The following is a 24,384-nucleotide window of genomic DNA, read 5'->3' as shown; positions in this document are numbered from 1 at the left end:
TTCCTTGGTAAATGTAAAAAATAAAAATAAAACAACTTAACCAAACTGTATCAACTACATTCTATGGAGATTTATTTTAGTACTATCTTTGACGTTGCAACTTTGGTTTTTTTTTTTAAAGATTTTCCTGATTGTTTTACATTTATTTTTTTAATTGGCTGTGAACACACACACACATACCGATGTGTTAAATATTTCTATTATTTCTATATTTTACTACCAGACACCGGGCAGATACTCACATTAATTGGTTTTATGTATTACTAATGCAATTTTGGGTTCTTTATATGTTGTTTTGTTTGCCATAAATTCTAGTTGGCCGTCACTGCGTGCGAAACTTTGGTACGCCGAAATCAAGAAATATATCTAGTAGAGGTATATGTCGGCAGACAATACATCTTTTCTAACCTTAACAGTCAGCTACCGATACACTGACAGTGATATTATTAGCAACCACGAGTTTGTTTTATGGTTCCCAGAGGGTGTACATAGCATTAACATTAACTATTTTGAAAATCAAACAGCGATCAGCCGCCGCACCACAGTTGAACACACAAAATATACTGAACGGTATAATACATCAATTTTATCATCGGATGGATGGTTTCAAGAACAAAATAAATAAATTAAAAATTCATTATTAACATGGATATTCAATTTTATTTTAACTGATTCGACAGACTTTTTAATTTTACTTACATACATAACCTCAAGATATGTCTAATGTGATACCAAGTGAAGTGGACATGAATTTACCGCAATTTTATTTTTTATATTCCTCAACGTGGATCTATCGACAGACGCAGTTAAGCTATACTTGATAAGTATAAGCGATATTCATGTCATGTGCTAAAGTCCCACTAGCACCCCCTTAGTTGTGCCTATATGATCGACATGACATTAGATTTTATTACTCGGTAAAATTATTGGTTTTAACATAAATAAAGATATATCAAATAAATTGCAGTATTTAGTTTTATATTTAATTAATTAATAACATATAAGAATAACAATACAATAATGATAACTTTGTGTTCTAGTTTTATTTACTTGTGTTTGTTATCAAATAACTAATATTAATCATTTTTATATATTTTCCTAGACAATATGACCTTTTAAACTTTAACTGTAGGACAAAAATCTAACGCTGTGTTAATTGTGTGTGTGCTAATCGAGTGGTGGTACCTAATTGTCGCACGTGTTAGCTGTAAACTGTAAAAAATCTTGGGTTTACTTTTAAAGGAACAGACGTTTGGCCGTATAATAAATATGTAGCAAACTTGGTGTAAGCACATGGTGTGAATTGATGTGCACAATGACAGTGACAGATACGTTGCGGAAATCTCGGCGTTTTGCAGTGAAATTAGACCTCATTAGCGGTCAGTCTTTATTTATTTTCTTCGGTAAATAAATGTACGGCCGCAGACAAAACGGTTAGATTAAAAAACCGACTCGTCGGGTCATAAATCGTACAGGGCGGTGTATCATCCTATATAAACACACATACACGTGTATACAATACAATATATATATATACTGCATATTATATAAGCCATATGCACTTATTATTATGTATGTAGGTTTGTCTGGTTTCCTCGTTACGCCCCGGGTGTCCTTACTTATATAAACATTAGTAATGTAAAAACAAAAAAATTAAGCCAGTACAGTGGGGAGGGAGGGTATATTAGGAGAGGAAGAGGTTGCAGAACTATATGGCCCTCTAAAAATGAAGTGAATCTACAATTATTGTAGAAATAAAAAAATTAAAACATTGTAGCAAACCACAAAGATGTTCTTACAAATGTATTTTTACTATTCGGGGTGGACACGCGATTAGGGTTGGTCAATTAACAATATAGATAAAATACTTTTTAAATAGGTACCTAGTACCATGTAACCTATGTTAACTGTTGATTCACTCACACATTAAGCAACCTAGAAATGGACTACAGTCAAAGTGTTACTGTTCCCTATTTTTTGGTGGTTTTCCTTAATTAAAAAAAAAAAAAACTTAGGTTTTTGATAAAAATTAATACGTTGAAGTCCACACTATGTATCTATTTTCTGTCTAGTTTTCACACCTTAAATCCTAAAAGTTTCAGAAATCGGTTAAGTTGTTTAAAAGATAACGTCGTCCAGACACAAAAAGAAAAAATGAAAAACACATCATTGTAAAAACAATCTTCTCTGCACCGCATCAAAACTACAGTTATAAAAAGCGTATAGTTGTTATAACTTTTTGTGGAGTTGTCTAGAACCTTTTTTTTTTAAATATAATTATGATATTTACATAGTACGTGTACCCATATTTATCATGTGAGGCTTAAACGGCTAAAAAAAGTACAACATTTCAATATATGAATCTACTGAAACAAACAACATAATTTTTATAAATTGCTCACAATTCAATGCATATTTTTTTTTAGTATTTTAAAACGAAGCCTGAAAACTTATAGTATCAATTTTACTCGTGTACAATATTTAAAAAAAATAACTTAATTTTCTTATTTAATACGATTATCATAAAACAGTAATTGGGTTATTGGATTCATTTTCGAGCGTTTAAACCGTATTATATGTAAATGCCAACTTTAAAAGAAATAAAAGAAATTCTTAAAGATATTAGCACGAGACTTCTGAAGAGCAGCTTGCAATTCTGACAAAACATTCAACGTAATTTTTTTTTACAAAGAAAACATAATCACAACTCTAAGGAGGTACGCTAAATTTAATTATAAAATTCTTGAATGTTCTGAACACAATTGCCAAGCATTATGTAATGGTTTATTTTATTTTTGGTGCTAAATTTTGTTTTTAGTTTTTCAGGAATTTCTTCTTGTATTTTTTAACACTTACCTCGACGATCGCATCAATCGATGATAACGATGCGTTGAGTTAATATGTGCTGTTGGACTTGCGGGGTTTAATAGTGGTATAGAAGTTTCTGTTTGTGTGCACGATAAGGTCAATGACTTGTCACTCCAACATCCCTACAGTGTATACAGCCCAGGATAGGTATTACCACCGTTAAACACGGATTGGGTTCAGTAACTTTTTGTTTTGTTTTCAATAGCCACATAAAACCTCGACTAGAACGAGCCTCCGGGGCAACATAATACAATAGGTAGGTAAAACTACCAGCTACTTTTTCCGGGATCGATTGTAAGTACAGAGGGATGCGTTTTTCCCTATACTTACATTGGTAGGTACCAACAATAAAATTCTTTATAGTGTCTAAGTAATATGTACAACGGCTGTTAAGTTATTTGCCAGGCAAATAAACGCTGTAATGTATAATTATTACTAAAAAGTTATCCAATGGCAATGGAACAGAATATACACTTTGTCTTTGTGCTCAACAAATAAGATATCGTAAGTACGTTTTGCTTATCGCCTATTAACTTTGTAATGGCGGTATAGCACAAATGGGACAAAATTTCGAAGAACCCACCCTTCCTGTGAGATTTAACGTCTTAAAGCGATAACGAGCCCACGGATCCCAGCAAATGAATTAGACGCATATAAGGATTTCGGAATTCTCAGAGTTTGTCTTATCATATTATGTTTCAACGCGTACATATTATTTATATTGTAATATTATTCGACAAACCAACTTAGACCTTCTTAGACTTGTGGGATTCGACTGAGACTCGACATAACCGATGGCATGACTTTCAAAATAATATATTCTAAAACAAAAATGTTTAATACAGTTGAAAGTAAGCCCTTGTTAATAACCTAGCCATCTGAATCACAAACTGTGTAAAACATAAAAGTCTTTCTAGCAATTACTGTACATAGAATTGTTAATTAACTTGTGAAACACAATAAAACATATACACCTAATTTACTATTATAATTTATATTTATACCTTAAAAATGGATAAAATGACATTTACCGAATCACTGATAAGTTCTACAGCATTTTTCATAAATATACTTAATTTCTTTTAACATACAAGCTCTGGCGCATGTTAATATAATATTGTACATGCTATTGAATACAAATACTACATTTCATACGCAGAACAAGTGTTTTTTTTTTATTAAATATATATTAATTTTCAATTTAAAAAGTTTTGATTTGAACAAAGGCCCAATAAAGTTGTAAAACTCCTTTGGCTAAATTCAAATTAAAATTTTACAAACTAAATCAACCCATACAATGATAATATAAATTAGGAACAGTTAAAAGTTTTCGTTAAAAAAAAATTTACCTAAAACACCAGTTTTTTGTGGCTCCTGAAAAAAGCTAAAATTTGAAATTGGCCACTTGTTCTAATAAGCGTCTCAATATTAAGCAACACTAGTGGTTATGCTAGTGGTAACTTTTTTTAATCATTCCAGTTAAGTTAAACAACACAGGCCAATACATTTCTGGAAAAAATTCGTTATACACGAGAATAGTAGTTAAAATAATTAATTTGGGGGAAAAGTATTAATGAAAATAGTTTCTGTAACACAATACTGGTACACTATATTACATCAGACGGTGGTGAACGGTACGTCTTGGGGTCTAAGTAGGTAGATGCGCCTGTAGGCTGTATGTATGTATAAAGGGGGGAAAATGTAACGTGTCTGTCCGGGTGTTCGCATCTGTTTTCTACCCGGTCGCACTCTAGTGTGCTTTTTATTGTGCCCAGACGCGTATTAGTCCTTCCGGGCGTGTAACGACCCTTCTTATGTCTTCCTAAGAAACCTAGTCCAACCGAACGCCGTTATATTATGTTCTCTTCCTGTTGTCACTTTGTGTTCTTCCGAATTTATAACAACGTTTTCTTTTCTCTTTGGCCTTTATTAGTTTCTAATGGTCCCCACGGACACGTGACTGTATAGGTAGGTACTGTCCTCGGGAACGGCGAATAATTTGTGGTAAACTTAATTGCATGACCGAGAACGTCGATATAGGTACCTGTCCTTTTGGTAGAGACAATATGGATGTACTCTGTGTTGAGCGCATTTTCCACCTACCCACCTACCTATTGCAAGGAGATATTGTATAAATTGCCCAGCTGAATAATATATAAATGCGTCGTTTATTGTTTTTTTAACATGTATATTATGTTTTATCGCTGGGAGTCGTTCTAAACATTTGTCCGAAACGTAACGCTGGAAGTCGGCGGCAGCGTAGGAAGGAGGGGGAGATTAGAGGTAATAGATTAGAGACAAAAATAGGGATAATGGGTAAAAGGTAAGAGATTAGAAATAAATATTAAGGACACTAAATTAGAGATAAAAATAGAGATAATGTATTTGATGTCAGGTATTAGAGATACTATATTAGAGATAAAATAGAGATAATAGATTAGAAATAAGGTATTAGGGACACTAAATTAAAGAGAAAAGTAGAGATAAAGGATTAGAGATTAGATGTATGAGATTAGGGATTAGAGATAAGAAAAGTACCAACAAATTTCAGGCTCCTATACTTGAATATAAATACATATACATGTGCTAATGTATCCGCTTGTAGTGTGGATACTCGGTAGATAGTTTTTTTTTAACTGTACTGTCGAGTTTATAAAGATACATTTTATGATTTTTTCTGTCTAAAAAGTTGTCTAGGTTCTATTAATTTGGCTTAGTGGTTTTTTATGTTGTTCATTGTAACTTTATTGCCAGAAATTGTTTTCTACAAATATTCCTTACAAGTTTTTGACAGGTGTTATAAGTATAAATCTGTTTATAGAACATTTAATTTCTGACAGAAAGTTCATCATAAACAATATTCGTTTGAGGAATAAAAAATAATGGTTATAATAAACAAAATGAATACTGCTTGAGTAATATTATTTCCGTCTGTACCTATATTTGTATTTATTTCCAGGGGTGTATAAAAGATCATAACGCCAATAAACTCCTATAATCTTTCCAGACAATTTCGTTGGAAATATCCCCAGACGTCTTCCTCTTTATTTGTGCAAATCGCACATTCCATTACCGTTTAAGTATTCGAGTTTTTTTTTTTTACTGCTCTCATTCACAACAACAAAATACTTAAGATACACATAAATCTAGAGATTTTTCATGACTCATGTCAGTTAATATATTTTTTGTTGATCAATAACTCTCATCATTTACAGTTTAAAAGTTTGTATAGCATATTATTTACATTAAGAGAGTTTGACAGCTGATTAAATAATATAGCAATAGTTAAAAATTTTAAATCAAATTATCAATCATCATGAATTAAATATATTTGATTGATAACTATAATAAACATTTAAAAATTATTTTTATTAATCTACTCTATTCTGTTTTATCGGTATTTTTGAAATAATAATAAATAAATACTGAATAATTGCTATTATACTACACATTAAAAATGTTGACATAATGTAATTTGTTTATTTTTATAAAGGCATGCTTTGTTTAATTAATTTATCTTGTATTTTTTATATATATAAAAAATAAAGAGTATCGTTAATGACTATTTTTTAAACACAATGTATATTGTTTTGTTTTTAATTTGCGTACACAAGCACTCTCGCGAATCACAAACGCATTATTTCTTTTACTCTTGAAAAAAAAAAATCGCTTTTGTTGTCTATAATCAAATTAAACATCTTTCCTTTTGACGTCAGTATTTTTTGACAACATAATTTATAATAAAGAAAAAAAAAGATCTTTCGTTTCAAGTTCTGCTGTCAGAAATGCAAATAGTTTGAATATTTTGACAAGACCTCAAAACATTGGTAATCCGAAATAAAGACATTATTGTTTTCAAGTAAAAAAAAAAAACTTATGTGCCGGGTTCGAAAGAAACAAAAACCAAGTTATTGACAAGAAACATAAACTTAATTATTTCTAAATTGTGCATTGTGTAAACTGTGTATTGTTTTTGAAGTCATACTTTTGTTTAATAATTGTATTACATCAGGAATTGTCTTAAGTATCAATACAGCTGTTTTAAGATTTTATGACCATCACAGGCATAAAAGAATAGTTTATTAATTATAACAATCGAAAATTAATAAAGAAAAATCAATATTTTTTTTGAAAGCAAATTTCATTAATACTAAGAAGTGACGGGAATGATCTTTATCTTGCTAAATGTACCACGAGGGTATTAAAGATGATAAAAGATAAAGTTTTCATTATCTGATTATCACAATAATTAATATAGTTGAAATTAATTACACTCTGAAGTTTCGACACCTATAAAACATATTTTTTATTATACTTTCTTCGTATAATTGTGTTATAATAAGTTTTAAAATAATTGTAAAGTGAAGTCTAACAGGCTTTTCAATGTTTCCATAAGACTTTTTTTTAAACAATAATTTTTTTTTTTTTTGAATTGCCTGTATACAATATTTAGTGAAATATAGGCTTTACCTCTGTTATTGCAGTTTTGAAAAACATCATAACTTAAATGTTATCATATAAAACATCATAATATTTTAATATTAAGTTAGCTTAAGCGGTTGGTAATCAAAACAAATTTAATGTTCTTTACTGAAATTAAAACAAACATAAGTTATAAGACCCATATTAAAAAAATATATATATTATTATGTTTACAGAATTATATGTATTATCTGTACACATTTTGTAAGTTTATCGCCAATAGCCTATCAATAAAATCCATACCTTAATTAAAACCTTCCAACGCAATAAAATAAAATAATTCAAATTTTTTTTTATAGGTGACTAGAATATATATTAATAATATGGTTATAGCCTATTTTGAGCTATAGTTATACTAAGCTATATATATAATAATAGCCTTACTGATAAAAATAGTTTAATTTATAAACACACATATTCGTTTGGAATTTAGTGGTGCATCATTTTTATTCCAAGCATAACTGCCGTACCTCCTTTAAAATTCAAACAGTGCTTAAGTAGTTCAAAAGATTTATATGTATTTTCGAAAGGTGGACATAGTACAAATAGTATTATCTAAAAAATGATGCATTAACTGATAGTTTTTCTTTAATAACCCAATTTGTTTAAATTATTTCAATAGTAACTATATTAGCTACAGAATAATCCTTAAAAATATATTATTGGTTTAAAGATAATACAACTATGTTTAGTCAGGTATACATCATTTTAGCCCCCCCCCCCCAAAAAAAATGTAGGTCTTGTTGCGTCTATGATTGACAGTGATATTTCACATGCAAATATAAATTACCTTAAATGTATAATATAGCCCACCTAAACCCGTCCGGGTTGTATTTATGCGAAAACAAAGATTAAATTATATTATACAGATTACACACACACACACACACACCGTCAGTCTCGAAGACGGCACTCGCTCTTGTTAATACTGTATTCCGGCAACGACCGTGTATAATGCATATAAAACGCTTAGTTATCCAAAGCTAATAGGAAAATTACCTGCCGGTTGCACGTCCCGTGAATACAATATGTGCGATGATGGTTAATATGAATAGGAGAACTACTTTAAATGTTGTGTTCTCAGGTGCAAAATACTTAACGCGTCTTCGTCGGTGTGTGTGAATAGATAGTGGTTAGCAGAGATGAGCACGCCAATGACGCCACGTGACTCGAATATTCAATTGATAATGTCTTTTCCACGTTTATCCAATTCGGTTAAATTTCCATTGACTCCATTCCAACACCCTGATCGTGTTGTGCAGCTAGATTCAATAAATATACACTAATATGCTTAATAATAACTAATAATTCAATTATCTAGTAGGCGTGGATTTTGAGCCAAGCGCCATTAATATGCACAGTATTTTATTATAGATTAACACTGTAATATATAATATACGAGTACAAATAATTATTTTAATTGCTGAGCTGAATATTTCATTAAAAAAAGGCTATATAAAAAAAAAGTACATTATAAGAGCTGAGAAGGTATTGATTTTACAATGTTGTTTTTTTATTATTATTATATACTTTTTCAACTATATACCAAAATCGTACCCAAAAGATACTTTTTGGGAGACATTTTTTTAAAATTCACCTCTTCCCATAATAAATTTAAAAAAAAACACCCAAACAAATCACATAATATTCTTCAACTTAAAATTACAGCGCTCTAACTGTTTTTTAATAATGGTCGAATTGGTTTCAAATTTGTAAACGTTGACAAACCAAAATACACATCCTAACTAAACCCTTTCTCATAGAAGGGATGGAAACTTTTTCTTTATTTAGCTTTTCTACATTTTTTTTTTAAGAAAATTGTTATTTGGTATAATGTTTCATAGTTTTTACACATGAGCGGCTCTGACGCCAAACCGATTGGAAATTAATAATAATATTATTATTCAATATCCGTGTGAAAATGAAATTAGTTTGCCGTCGGTATTGGCTAAAGTTTCACAACCACTGAGGGGTACTATTAATAGGTAATTTATAGTAATTCAATTTAAAACCAATTGCTAATCACAAATGTGGAAGCGGTTTGTCCACAATATATTATGGCAATCTATTATTTTGCATAATCTATGTAGATTTTATCGTTCCTAACTTCTAATGCATGTAATATAACTCATATGGACAGAATAATGATAAATCATACACAATTATATTATATCAAAAAAACAACACTGGGCATTAAAAAACGCTTTATATAATATTATTACGTATCGTTCATTGCAAAAGTGAATTATCTCCTTATAATTGAATTGAGCTTTTTGTAAATTAATGTGTATGAAAAACAATACATCAGTGTTTTATATTTTACATTGAACGACCCAAATATCGATTAAAGTTTTGAAAAGGGAATTTTTTTTTAACATCAGAGAATTAATTAATAAAACATTTTAAAAAATACCTCTTTATTATGAGCTGAAGCTTTTAGCTAAGCTAAATTTTGTTGGTTGTCAAAATTTGTAACACTTTTCTTTTATATCTTAAGACTCAGCTGTTTTCCTCAGTATCTTCATGACTTTTTCTCTTACAACATTTCATGAAAACATATAATTGCAACAAAAAACTCTAGAAAATAAAACATTTTTTTTTTTTAATTTGCTTAGCCTATAAAAACTTGTTTGACGACTTTTTTTTGCACACACAAATTTACCTTTTGTATTATTTTACATTTTACGATTATATTTAATAATTATTATTTTATTTGTGAATAAAAAATATTTACAGGTTTTTATTTTAACAACCGACGTTATGAGAAATTCTCACAATAAAAATACTAAACACTTACAAGAAAAAAAAATATTTAACGTATAACCATTGAGTTAATGGTTATACCCAATGGTATAACTAAGAGCATTTTCAGTATAACAAGATAATAATACATATACCGGTTTTACCAACTATTGTTAAATACAATCTTAACACAATGTTAGCTGACAATTCATTTAAGTTCAACACCTGGTTAAATAAAATAAGTTTCACCATAACATTATTACTGTTAAATTTTATTTGTTAAGTTAACAAAACGTAAGTTGGGTTACCAATGCGGTTACCTAGATTCCAACGTTCTCATTGGTTATTAAGATATGTGATAGGTAACTGATAAGTGATAGTATTATTTAATTTGATAGTTTGTACTTTGGTATTGTTTGGCATTTTATTTTACTTTCTTTTAACGCGAATTGTTTTACAAATCACGAATTATTTTCATTGTTAGACTTAGGACAGGCAAGACATAATAATATTATAACACAAATCTCGATGAAACCCAATTTTCACTAAATGGTTGATAAGTATAATTAACAATAAGTTATAAATTCTTAACAAATGTTGGTGAAACCGGCTAAATAGTGTAGTGTTGTGGTAAAAATAAATATTTTTGGAATACGACAGCCGTTGGCAAACATATGAAGTTTATTATGTAAAAGTGGTCACAATAAACGGCCCATATAATTATTTTGCGTTCAATATTTGGTATTTCGGATGTTATACAATAATATGTATTTGTTTTTTGTCCATAAATCACGAATTCCGTACATATTGCGGAAGGGAAGAGAAATTTTTCATTAATGGACCGTTATTAATGATTGTAAAGTGTTTTTATTGCCTCGTTCAGAAGCGTTCAGTGTTGTTAACATTAAATATGGGTTTACGATTCGAGCGAGCACTTAACGTACACTCCAGACCTCTTTTGCATAAAATTATATTGTTGAATAAAAATTAAGTTTCTAAAACTGCCCCTTTAATAACATGCACAAAGTGTGTCGAATTTCACTACAACCACTTTGTTTATTTGTGAAATTGTTTTTTTTTTTAATAAACCTTATACATATTATATAATCTAGATGCATTCATTCTAAAAGTAGATTTTCAGGATAAACGTGACACTTATTAGAACAAGGGCCCAATTCGGCTTTTTTTGCAAAACGTGGTTTTTCTTATAAAAATTTTCTTTTTTTTAAATTTAATATTGCGGTAGAATATTGGCCCAGTATGCATACTTTAATAAGAAAACATAATTTTATTTTTACTGGAAAAATGTTGTAAAAAGTGTTATTATAGAAACCAAAGAAGAACAAAGGCTCAATTTTACAACTTTAGGCTAAATTAAAATTTTGAATTAATATTTTAAAAATTAAATCAACCCGTTAAATGGTAATAAATCAGGCGAAATTATAAAGTTTTCGTTAACAAAAAAGTGTACCTAGAAAACTAGTTTTTCGTGTCTCCTGAAAAAAACAAAATTTGAATTTCGGCTCTTATTATAAATAAGCGTCTCGAATGTTTTACATATTAAGCAGTCCGATCGTACCTGTTGAACCCAAAAAGTATTTGATTGGTCAAGTTATTATTGTTTAAATGCAAAAGTCGAGTAATGTACACGAACATCAATCATATTAATGTCAGCATGTCCGTTTTGCCTATTTCTTTTTTTTAATTCTTTTCGAACAAGAAGTTATGTTTTATTATTAAAATTGATAAAGAGTTCCTGGGAAGGTCTGAGTCGCTTTGAGGCGGTCTATTTCTTTGGAAATACTTATGTCTCTTCAAGTAAAATAGACATCCGGAAGTCGATAGACGACTTGAGACCGTCTAGATGATAACTCAATGGGTACGGTTTCCTAATACATTAGCCACATGTAGTTTATAGGAATGTTTTATAGGACTGATGCGTTTTTGGAAAATATATTATTGATATATTTTCAATATTATGTCTCCTGATTAAAGTAAAACAAATATTTCACAGAAACGCAAAAAAACAACTGGTTTGAAAGTTTCCAATATAGCCCGTGCCTCGTATAAACACACTCACATATATATCTATATAGATGAACTAACATTATATACTAGATTGTATGCGATAGTGATGTAAACGGAAGGACTAAAACCAGTATGGCCACACAAAAGGAAAAAAAGTCGTCATTGATAAGCGATTGGTACCTCTCTATGATAAAATCATTTTTTACCCCTTATCTTAAAATACAATCGTTTTTTTTAGAGATACCGTAATCATTGATGTCTTATCACCACGCGATATACTGAACGGTATAGTATTTTTTTTCTTCTAACGACCGACTGGCATTAAACCCACTGTTCGCGTCACATTAAAACTACTATGGCCACCCTCTGAGTAGTAACGGATAAAGGATGGATAAAAAAAGACAATAAAAACGTTGTGTAATTCGTCAGTGATATCATGAAAGGGAGGAAAATAATCAACAATTACGACGGCGAAACTCTTGTAAAAGACGATTTTAACGAGCTCGCCTTTGGCTTAAGGAAAGAAAGTCACTGCGAGACGTTAAGCAAAAAAAAACCAGCAACAACAAGATAAAGGCATGACGAGCACACAGGGGTACACCTAAGTAAAATAATATAATATACTTTCTACATACGTCCTCGTTAGTGTGACTACCGTATTATCTATGTATGTCTTCTGTGTGTGGTGACTAACCGGATGTGTTATATATTATTATGTAGGTCAAACTGTTGATGGTGTACGGCTGCCACCACAGTCGACTTTGGATGCGAAAAGCGGGTTTTAATAGATTGCGAACAACGATACGGTCGGAAAGTTTTAAATAAATGGCATTTAAAACCTTTATTTATGTTCTATAATCTTATACCTAACCGCTGTGCAGCGCATTGTATGCAGCCGTTTCCGTTGGTAATCCTGAACCCGTCCCGAGGTGGTGGTACGACTGATTTTGCTCGGTGCAATTCATCAATAGACAACAGTAATAGTTCCATTTGGAAATATTTTTATTTTAAAAACACAAAAGTCGGTTTCAATAACTGTTAACAAATAAACTCTTAACATATAGTTAGTCAACAAATCATTTGAATTTAACTAAAATAACAACAATATGTATGTTAAATAAATAGTTTGATATACAGTATTGATATTGTACCTATCTGAAGTTTTTTATTGGTCGCTAATAATAAATACATATTACATTATAAGGACCGTTAATGGTATTTCTAACGGCCAATATAATATTTTCAAGTATTTACACAACGAATAAAGGAAATCTTACATTTTATAAAGATACATTTATATTGATAAAACGTATTAATTTAAAATAATTTTTTTTTGTGCAAGAAAATATTAAAAAATCAAACGATTTATTATCAAATTAATGGTTGCAATTTTCAATAACTTTATTTATCTATTACAACTTTAATAATTTATAATAATCTATAAAATAATTATGTTTTCAGAAAACGTGTATTTGTTGTTATTTTATTTTAACTGATTGAATAGGCGACTTGCTTACTTTGCTGACTTGACATAACCTATTGTGTTTTAGATTGTGATTATTATGACAAAAATTCGGTGTTATCCTACTCGGTAATACATGCTAAATCATGGTCTCCATTATTTTTTATTATTTACTTTAAATTTGAAATCGTTTCAATTCGTTTTCTCGTCTTGTGTCTGGTGTTTTTGGTACTATTCAATTTATTTTTATACGATATTTTGGGGCAAAGTGACGGATGATGTAATTGTGTACAAAGAACAAGTAAGTGCCTCATAAAAATCAACCCATTCGACCAAAAAAAAAACAAGCCATTGCTTTCCATGAAAAAGGGGAAAGGGCTATGTTCGGTCGGTGGATCATAAATCATAACTTTCTGGAACTTCCTGTAGTAAATAACACGTCGTTTGCTATATAAAGGAATTCGAAGGGAACAGAGTGAAAAAAAAATGGATGAATTTACCAACAAGCGAATGAACCGTAAAAAGAAAACACCTTTACAATATACTTTAATCGGTTATTTCGCTATTATTTATTGTAATTGTATCTGAAGTAACAAAATAAAAAAGAAGTTATTTCTATAACAGTGGTATTGCTTGTATACAAAATTATAATATACTGTACACGCAGTATAGTATAAAAAATAGATGTTTACCGTAGGCAATGATTAAAAGTTGTCGTTATTTTTGTATGGACAATTGAACGACTTTACTTGAGTAAATTGATATGGAATATTAATACTAATTTTGGCGATAGTTATAATGTGTTATGATACTCCATCGCCTAAAAAATAATAAAGATACACAAGAAAAAAACATAAAATAATATGTTTCCCCCCTCCCCTCCATGATCTTTCCAAAAATCTTCTCCTTCTTTGTAATCTAAACCATTTATGTTTAACTAACTATATTTAGCCCAAATCTAAATAAAACCTACCTGATCTCATTTATCAGCTGTCTTTTATCACGATTCTTTTATCAGGAGTTGTTATCAAACGTTTCTTTTACACTGATATGTTATCACTGATCACTTATCATCTGTCTCTTATCAGTATTCTTTTATCGGTTGCATATATATAATAAACTAGATTGCTAATTAGTGAATAGAATGGAGGCCGACGTCTGCCGTTTTTGCGGAATTTATGTGTGTACATATATATATATATATATATATAATAAACTAAATTGTTAAGTGTACATGCCACCAATAGAGATAATTCAAGTTACCATTTTCGGTATATATATATGTGATCGGCTGTCTCTTATAACCATCCGTAATAAGCTGTTTCTTATCACTAACGTGGTGACAACATTGCACAGATGTGCAATGTTCAATAAGAAATTGATACAATTTCTTTGGTCACACCGACCTGAGATTTTTGAAGTTCTTATTTATATTTTTTTAGAGTGCACTATCTGGTTTCGTTTAATGTGTGTCTCTATATAGCTTATACTTATTCCTTGACGTGACAGCGTGGTGCTATATTTTGTGTTTGGCGACGATTGTGGTAGTCGGTCGATTACGGTGGGTTTTTTATGTATATTTTTATTATTATTATACACTATACACACGTCACACAGTGTGGTTTACCAAGTGATGCGAAAACCTGGCGCGTTCATATTTTATGACTCTTGTGTGTGTGCTGGTAATTCGGGGCGACCGTCCATTTGCAGGGTCATTTTTGTGCCGGTACGTGGACGTTGACTGGCGTTAAAAATATATATCTTTGGGGCAGTATTTTTTTTTTGTTGTTGTTTCCAAGCCCTCGGTTTTGTTTTACGCGGTAGTAAAACTAATGGACGATGCTGCGGCCGCTGGAATTATTACTCTTTATCAACCGGCCAAAACCGCTAACCGAAAAAGGTCCCACGTCGCTTTAGACTAAACGCCCCGAATTAGTCAGTCCCAATCCCATCCGTTCGGACAACCCCAGTACATATACTAATCGTCGACCATCACATCGTGTCGGCTAATAGTATTTAACAATATGATAATAATAATATTATCATCATCAACAACGACAACAACAAACACACGAGAATTATCAGCACCACCTAACCGTGCTCGACATGACCGCCGTTGGCTTGTTTAGGTAAAGTTTTAAACAAATACAAACACTTTAAAATATTCAACCTCCACCCCCCTCTTGAACATGGTGATTTCCAATCCCCAGTTTTGGATTACTGTTTTTGAAGCTTTTTAACTAAAACAGTTAATAATGTCTTCTGGACTTCTTCTTTATCCAGGAAACACCTCCACCCTCGGTTTTGGGTTTTCTCTTTTGGTTTCATATGTTTGTGTTTTGTTTGTATTTCACAACGTGGGAATCTCATATAAGAAGTTATAAATGATAAGATCTGTTTTTTGTTTGGTCACTAACACTGTACAATACCATATTATCAGCATTTATTCAATAGTACAATTTTAAACAGCAGTAATCAGTCTGTACGGATTGTCTGTATAGGCTGAAATGGTTAACCCGTAAGAGCATAATATTGTACTATAGTAGTCCTGCTGCTTGCTCGGTTGTTAAATCATCTGTAAAGTGCTATGCCTCCGGAAGTACTACACACTTGCCCTATTAGACATTCGACATGAATGTAACCCAACCGTATCGTTGCACACAATTACATATATAAAAATCGTATACCGGGTACTATATTGAACATCCAATTGAATGTGCAGTATACACTTTAAAAAAAAAAAAATTTTATTTTATGTCATCCCAAAATGATTTGTTTTTTAAGCATATGAGTGTGTCTGCCGCCTATGGTGAAAAATTACATATTAACTTTTCAAACACACATTATTATTATTTATTTTGTAAATTATTGTTTACAAAATATTATTTTGTTAAGTTATTTCTATAACATTTTACGAGATGAGGCTTTTACAAAATATTTTCATAATAAATATAGCGGTATATCACTCCAAATACAGCATAAGCAATAGCCTAGTATAAGTACTATGTTTGAAATTATTTGCAACAAACCTCGAGGAAACGTTTAGTAAACATTAATATTTCTAATAAGCTGACTACACACGTTATGCAACGTTATTATTAATATTATGTTTTGTTTGAAATTTTTGTTTTAGAAACCCAAAAGGACACGGTAGAACCGGAATTCCTGAGTGCAATGAGTAACGTGACAGTGGCTTTGGGCCGGGAAGCAGTTCTGGTGTGTTCAGTGAAAAACATTGGCGAACACAAGGTAAGATAATATTGTTAAAACGGTTAACGCCACTCATTCTTGTAGCTATATTGCCTATTTATTGCGCCGTTTCATAGTTGTCGCATAGCTATTAATATATACCGTACAACAATTTCGTTTCTAAGCCAAAGGCATTCTGATTACTATTATTGTCTAAAATGTCAAAAGCACATTTTGCTATGCGCTGGTTTCGTTAGGGAATCCATAATTGTTATTATCGTTGAAGTGTGTATATACAGATTTACAATTTATCTCGATTTGCCAAGATGTTTCATATAAATATAATTGATATATAGATTTTTTATTTCGTTAAAAGTTATTTACATTTACTATAACACGGTTTTTTGTAAGACCGTTCACAACACGGTTCACAAGACCGTTCACAAGACGGTTCACAAGACCGTTCACAAGACGGTTCACAAGACCGTTCATAAGACGGTTCATAGTAACACTTTTGAGGCTGTGGTTGACAACATTGTTTTTCCTCTACACATTTGTAGCAAGACGACTTTGGAGCGCATTTTTGCTTGTAACTTTTCCCAGAACACCGTTTTTCCAAAGGCGCATTCGAAATTTCCTAAGGAATACAAACAAATTGTCCATTATTACAATTAAATATTATATAGTTTACGGTCATCGAAGGATTCACTAATGAATAAAATTCAAATTACACTGCACATGAACCAAACATCATAATACAGGGTGTCCCAAAAATAATAGTGGGGTTTCAAACGGCTGTAGGATGAGAGCAAAATACATATGTCACCGTATAAAATATGAAAACCTTATCATTATCAATCAACAACGGCTGTTATCATAATACCAATACACTGTTATCACAAATAACAAGATTATAACTGATGTAAACTGATAATGGAAATTTTGCTTGGTTTCTAAATTACCCATCTGAAGATGTTTATTTCAAAACAATGGCTATCATAATCAATGGCTGGCCATATTCAACGTTTGTTTCAATACCACTAATAATGTAAAGCCAATTTTAGAACAAGCCATATGTGGATAAAAAATTTTAATTGTCGGTTACAAAAACAGCCATAGAATGAAATTGACAACAAAACAAAGTATATTAAAATTGTAAAACTATTTTAACTCTTGTAAATTATTTCCACTTACTGTTATAAATACACATAACGATAGCAGCAACACAATTAAAACATGTCGGTCCAGCAGTGCCATTGTAGGAAACAAGCGGGTGTGGTCTGTTGAAATCGATACTAACCAACGTAATCGTTGATTGAACAATGTTGTATTTTTTTTTTACCAAGAGTATTTATCCCATGAAATATGCGTTGTGACAATCATTGGCATTTCCTGTTTAAATATTTAGTATTTACTTTCAATCAATGTTAGTGACGTGCAATTGGCTGTGACAAACAGAAAACACGAACAAAATAATTTGTATCCTCAAAACATATTATTGTTTTGAAAAAAAAACACTTTAATATGCTAATTGATTGTTATGAATCATTATATTGAAAATTACCAATTTTTTTTTCACGGTCAATTTTAATTACCACCTCGCTTACTCACATTTTGAATAATCACATATTGAAATAACTATAAAAATATATACACAATTACACACACATCCTATCGTTAATTAAACCAGATGTCGCCTGGGCACACGGTTTTAAAAAGGCATAACACTACAAAAAAATAAATAGGTATAATATTTTTTTAGTAATGACAAGCTTTCAGTACAAACATTAAACGGAAAACAATTTATTTTATAATATTTTTATCGTGCTAGTGCTGTAATTGTTTTTATGTCAATAAAATTATTGATTAACTCGAATGTAAATTTACTTTATAAGTTATTTTCAAACATTGAAAAAATGTAAACTTACATAAATGAACTCACACAAAAGCGCTTTTTTTTAGAAGACTAATTATTGACATATTACATTAGATCAGCGTTTGGTTATTTGAAACAATTTCTTAAGGACTTTGTAATGTAATGTATTGTGACTAAGAAACCATCCTTGATCACCGGGGCACACATGTACTGTAATTAATAGTTTATGATGTTAGCATGGCATATATGCATTTAATGGTTGAATACAATCTTAAGAGTTTACTGTGACAATAATAAATATTGTATAAGAGTGTTTTCACAAAAAAATAATATGTAATATTTAATAGTAAATAAATACAGCAATATATCTTTCAAACACTTGCTTAGTATAGCAACATAATTTGTCACTTGTCAGTTCATCCACAAAGCCCTATAATGTTCGGGATACAACGAAACTGTTGCCATGTATAAAAATATTTTTCAAAAAAATAGAATTAAAGCATCTTTGAAAAAAAACCAACACGTATTCAATACTTTTCTGAAACAAAATTTCCTTTTTGAACTATGTTTTTTCTATTATAATAAATCAAATAAATGAATGATATAATATTTATTTTTAGCCAATAAAACTGTATAATATAATATAAGGAAACAATTATCTTCTTTGAGTTCATTAAAATATTAAACGAATAAGTTCGTTTAGGATAAAATATATCAAGAAAATGATTCATTATAGTGATTTTTATTGTTAAAACTTGTGTTCTATTTTTCTTAACTCTTCAATTTGTCTTCTTGAACCAACTCTTAAATACACTTTTACACGATTTTATCATCTCAATACATATAATTATTATACCAGTACTAATGATGAATTTCGCCACAAGTTTAAAAATAACTCATATTTTAACTACCTATAAATAATTTCAGTGCTAGTAAAGTATAACATAAGAAATGAAATATTTATATTTATCTAAACACCATTATATCATACTAAATACCTTCTATAATAAAATAAAATAAGACAAAGTAACTTGATTAGACACTTTTTGTTAATTTTGGTGTAACTCACTGATATGTTTTAAAATTGGTATAACTCAAAGTGACAAAATATAAGATATACAGATATGTCTGTATGCTTTTGTAACAATTGAAGACATATGAATTTGTGTCTTCCTAATACAGTTTTTATACATTCCACAAATAAAATATGGTAATGTTAATGAACTTTTAACAATCATTCGAACCGACTTTTTCATAATTCATTTTACATTCATAGAAGTTAATAAACTTTAATTTAAATAAAGTTAACAAAACAAAAAAATATCTTTTTACTAAAGTTTAAACTTTGGTACACTATGGTCTTACAAATTAGAAATTGTTTCAAAAGTCTGGGATTTTATGTGTTTGTAGATACACCAATAGATGATTAAAATTCTGTACTGACTTTGTATTAAAGATGTTGCTATTTCATTGCGTATTATTATATTCTAGGTTGGCTGGTTAAAAGCCGAGGATCAAACTATTCTCAGCTTACACGAGCGAGTGGTAACCGAAAATCGAAGAATCGATATCGACGTGGACAATAATACATTTTGGAGATTAAAGATCCGGCAACTACAGAGGTCGGACAAAGGTTGTTATATGTGCCAGATAAACACACAAGTCATGAAGAAACAAATCGGATGTGTAGACGTAAAAGGTATTATAAACATTAAATATATGAATATTAGCTATGTATACCAAAATACTATATAACTGGTGTTAATATATTATGGACACAACCCGAAAACAAATGTGTATCGTGTAAAACGATATTGTACAAAGTGATAAATGCAAGGGAAATGGATATCGAAGGAGAGATCATGTTGTGCTTGGGGGTCACCCACGGGCTAGGATTATAACACAACCTTGATGTGTGTGTGCCAATGCCCTGCACGTGTACGACAAAGCAAGTTATTTTTATAAACGGTTTTAGCCGAGTTCAGGTTTAACCTCGAATCCCTTTAGTGGGGCAAAAAATCAAAATTGCCCAGGCGATTGGATTTCTTGATTACAAATAAACGTCTCAACCCCATATTGTGTACAACGGTATTAATATTTGTTATTACTACACGTATCTTAATATTATTCTGTGCTTTTGTTTTGTTTTGCATAGTTCCTCCAGATATCAAAGACGAAGAGACTATATCAGATGTCACGATAAAAGAAGGCGAAAACGCCACGTTGGGCTGCAAGGCAAAAGGTAATCCGGCGCCAAAGATAACTTGGAGAAGAGAAGATGGACAAAAAATAGCCCTCAAGAACAAAGCAAAGAAGATCATGGGTAATTGGAATATGACAGCGTTTCATTTAAAATTGATAATAATAAAACAAAAATGGCTAAACCCACAATAGGGTTGGACTGCTTAGTCTTGTATGAAAATTAGCCTTGGCCTAGGTAACTAAATTTTGAATTATGGCCGTTGACACACTTTTTAATGTCAAAGAACACACGGTTTCCGCTATAAAATTGGACAACATATATTTTAAAAGGACTTGTGTTATTTTCTATGTCAAAAGCCCTTCAGTCTCATTACCTTAAATGACACAGCTGCAATCATTTTAGCGCGGACCGTCAGTCCAAATTTTGTTTGTTCAGTCAACATGTGTGACAGACCATGACCGATGTAGTGTATTAATTGTTGTTCGTTATGCATATTGTTCATTTTGACAATGGATCCGATTAACGGTTAAGTTAATATGCTGAGGTGGTGTTTACACATGCGGATTCAGTATGGTATAATCTACAAATGGGTGTATTGTTAAAATATTGAGAACTTCAGCTAAAAGACCTTTACATTATAATAAGTAATAATGAAACGACAAGAGCTCGATTTTTGTTTAACGCTATAAAATCTTATTTATAAATACTTTAAATTAGCCAGTAGGTATAGACAAACTTTAGCAAGATCTTAGCCATCTTAGAAATTTAGCCATGAGAGTACATTTTATGATTAGTTAATTTTTTATCGTATGTTTTTATTATATTTCTACATTATACAATTTATCTGCCATAAATCATTTTATTTTGTCTGAAGTGGTTTTAGAGTCTTAAATTGGGAAAATAAGATGATTATGAAATAGTGTATGAAAATAAAACTATTAAAGAAATACCAACAATACCTTAAAAATAATAAAAAAACTGCATAATAATATTTTTATAAATATTTCCAAAATTGTATATCTTTTACAATAAATATAGTTAAAAAAAACTAAAAAACACGCTTAAATAGTAAAATAACCTAAAAAGTAGAAAATAATTTTCAATATAGAAATTAATTAATAAAAAATAAATAGTATTAATTGATTTCTATAATGAAAATTATTTTCTACTTTTTAGTTTATTTTACTATTTAAGCGTGTTTTTTAGTTTTTTTAAACTATACTTAAATAGTTACATACAAACAAACATACATACAAGTGAAGCTAATATAAGCATGTTAAAAATGAGAGAGTTTTTAGAGTTATAGTTAGTATTTACATCTAAAATGGCGGACCAATGGCGTTTAAATGCTGAAAACTAATTTTTTTTTGTAAACTAACAATGATTTTATTTTACCAGTTAATTTTGCCAATTTCCAATTTTATTAATACCAACTGTAAAATAATTGTTCTGAATTGTCTAGATTTACTTTAATTATTTTTCATATGTACACATATTGCAGTAATGAAAAATATATATATGTTAGTATGCCTGTAAATAATAATTACTTTAGGATACTTTTAGAATGTGAATTATTCGTATTGAAAAAAAATTTCTTAAATTTTACGCAATACAAATATGACAACTGTCGATTAAATGAGTATGTTCTTAATCCATCATAAGCCATCCGAAAGCTTGTAGAATATCACATTTTTGACAACTTTCAATTTAACACTATGTCTGTTAAATTACATATTTCGCTGGTAAAACAAACTTAATATGATTTGCGGCACAATACATAGTATTCTGTTCGTAGAGTTCTTTTTTATAGTAAATAGTTGTTTTTATTGAATAATTAAATTAGGCTACAAACAATCATAAGTTATTAGCTTGCATGTACAATAATTATTTCTACATAACATTTAAATTCTTAATAATATAAATGGAATATGAGAGACTGTCCATACAATATAGACAATAGTCAGTAGATAATTGTGTTAGACATTGAAATTTATAATGTATTCTTGATATTCCATTTCGGTGTTTAATATAATATTTGGTAATTTATTGTGCTCGACAGTGGAAAAGGTACGTGGTGAACCGCTGTTACTCAACAGAGTCGATCGCAGCCAAATGGGTCATTATTTGTGTATAGCATCCAACGATGTACCACCGGCTGTTAGCAAGAGGATCACGTTGAACATTAACTGTGAGTATTTCCGGTTGTAGACCCTTTGGGGGGGGGGGGGGGTGACAAAACCCCAAATGCTTCGATGTGTTTATTAGATATACCGAAGAAACCCTATTGAGAATATTGGTGGTTTGCCCGTTGTAATAGGAAAATTAGTAAAATTATATTCAATTTTTATGCAAATAAAATAAATGTATTTATCACATAAAAACAACACCAAAACGCTCAGGTTAATAACATGGAAATACATGTATTTTTTTTTCATAGAATAATCATTATTTACAATATTGTTTTTAAATAATATTAGTCAATTTTGTATTGGTTATAACGCTAAATATAATATTAATATTTAAGGGATAAATTCTACTATAGAAAATTATTGTTAAAGAAAATGTAACTAGTTGGCGTTTAAGATATGTAAAAAAAATTGGTCTGACAGAAATTTATATAAATTGTACGCTTATCTTTTAAATCATTGTGATAGTGCTTTTATACATCTGATAAATAATCGTAATCTTTAAAAAATGTTCTTATTAATAACAGTTTTTAATTAAATGTCTAAAATAAAGTTTTTATAACTTCATATGAATTATATTTCAATTAAATATGACATATGTGCTAGGAAAAAAATATTTTTTTATGATAACCAACTTTTGAAATGCAAAAATTAATTATTAAAATTTGATTTGACTAATACAAATTAAAATGATTAACAAAACAGAAAATGCATGTTAAAAAAGCATTATTTTGGGAGATTGAAGCATGTAAAAATATAATTTGGTAGACAAATTTTTACTGTAAAACAAATAATATACAGCATACCTTTTGCTAAAAAATTATATTTTTACATGCTTTGATCTCCAAAAATAATAATACCTGATAATAATTTATCGGGTTTATGGTTTTAAATACCCCTAGCATTTTAAACACACTACTTAACGCCCCGTATGGCTTTATTATTATCATTATTTTTTTTTATCAAACAGTATATTATAATTATATATTTTGTATTTTATACAATTTTTATAGTTGCTCCAATAATCAGAGTTACGAATCAGCTTTTGGGCGCACCTCTGCGTACAAACGTTCGTCTGGAATGTTTTGTAGAATCGTTTCCGAACTCCGTCAATTACTGGTCCAACACTAAAGGAGAGATGATTCTTGGAGGGTAAGTACTGAAATCTGTCAATAGTCTTCAACAGATATTGATAATAGTAATTGTTATCTTCTCGTGTTGCTTTTGAGTGTTCAATAATGCACTATATTTGGACGTCAACCACACTATTCATTAAGTAGTTTGGTTCAAAAAATTCCTTTACATTCCTTCCCAAAAATGTAACCCGTTGGTAATTGTATTGTTTAAA

At 30.0% G+C, this 24,384-nt stretch overlaps 1 protein-coding gene across 2 annotated transcripts in view; it reads left to right on the top strand.

The window, feature by feature from the left end:
• Window positions 1–24,384, top strand: part of LOC126846777 (lachesin-like) — a 74,237-nt gene that overhangs the window by 33,295 nt on the left and 16,558 nt on the right. For both annotated transcript variants that reach the window (XM_050586568.1, XM_050586567.1), the window contains exons 3-7: window positions 16,716–16,831; window positions 20,139–20,346; window positions 20,803–20,970; window positions 22,910–23,038; window positions 24,050–24,188. In XM_050586568.1, coding sequence (XP_050442525.1) covers window positions 16,716–16,831; window positions 20,139–20,346; window positions 20,803–20,970; window positions 22,910–23,038; window positions 24,050–24,188 — 760 coding nt within the window. The remainder of the gene's footprint in view (window positions 1–16,715; window positions 16,832–20,138; window positions 20,347–20,802; window positions 20,971–22,909; window positions 23,039–24,049; window positions 24,189–24,384) is intronic.

This window comes from Adelges cooleyi, unplaced genomic scaffold, assembly GCF_023614345.1.
Source record: "Adelges cooleyi isolate 19-005CV unplaced genomic scaffold, UGA_ACOO_1.1 ACOO_flye_CR_arks_rails_tigmint_CR_PRNA_9, whole genome shotgun sequence".
NCBI classification, from domain to species: domain Eukaryota; kingdom Metazoa; phylum Arthropoda; class Insecta; order Hemiptera; family Adelgidae; genus Adelges; species Adelges cooleyi.
This window is presented reverse-complemented; position numbering and strand designations above follow the sequence as displayed.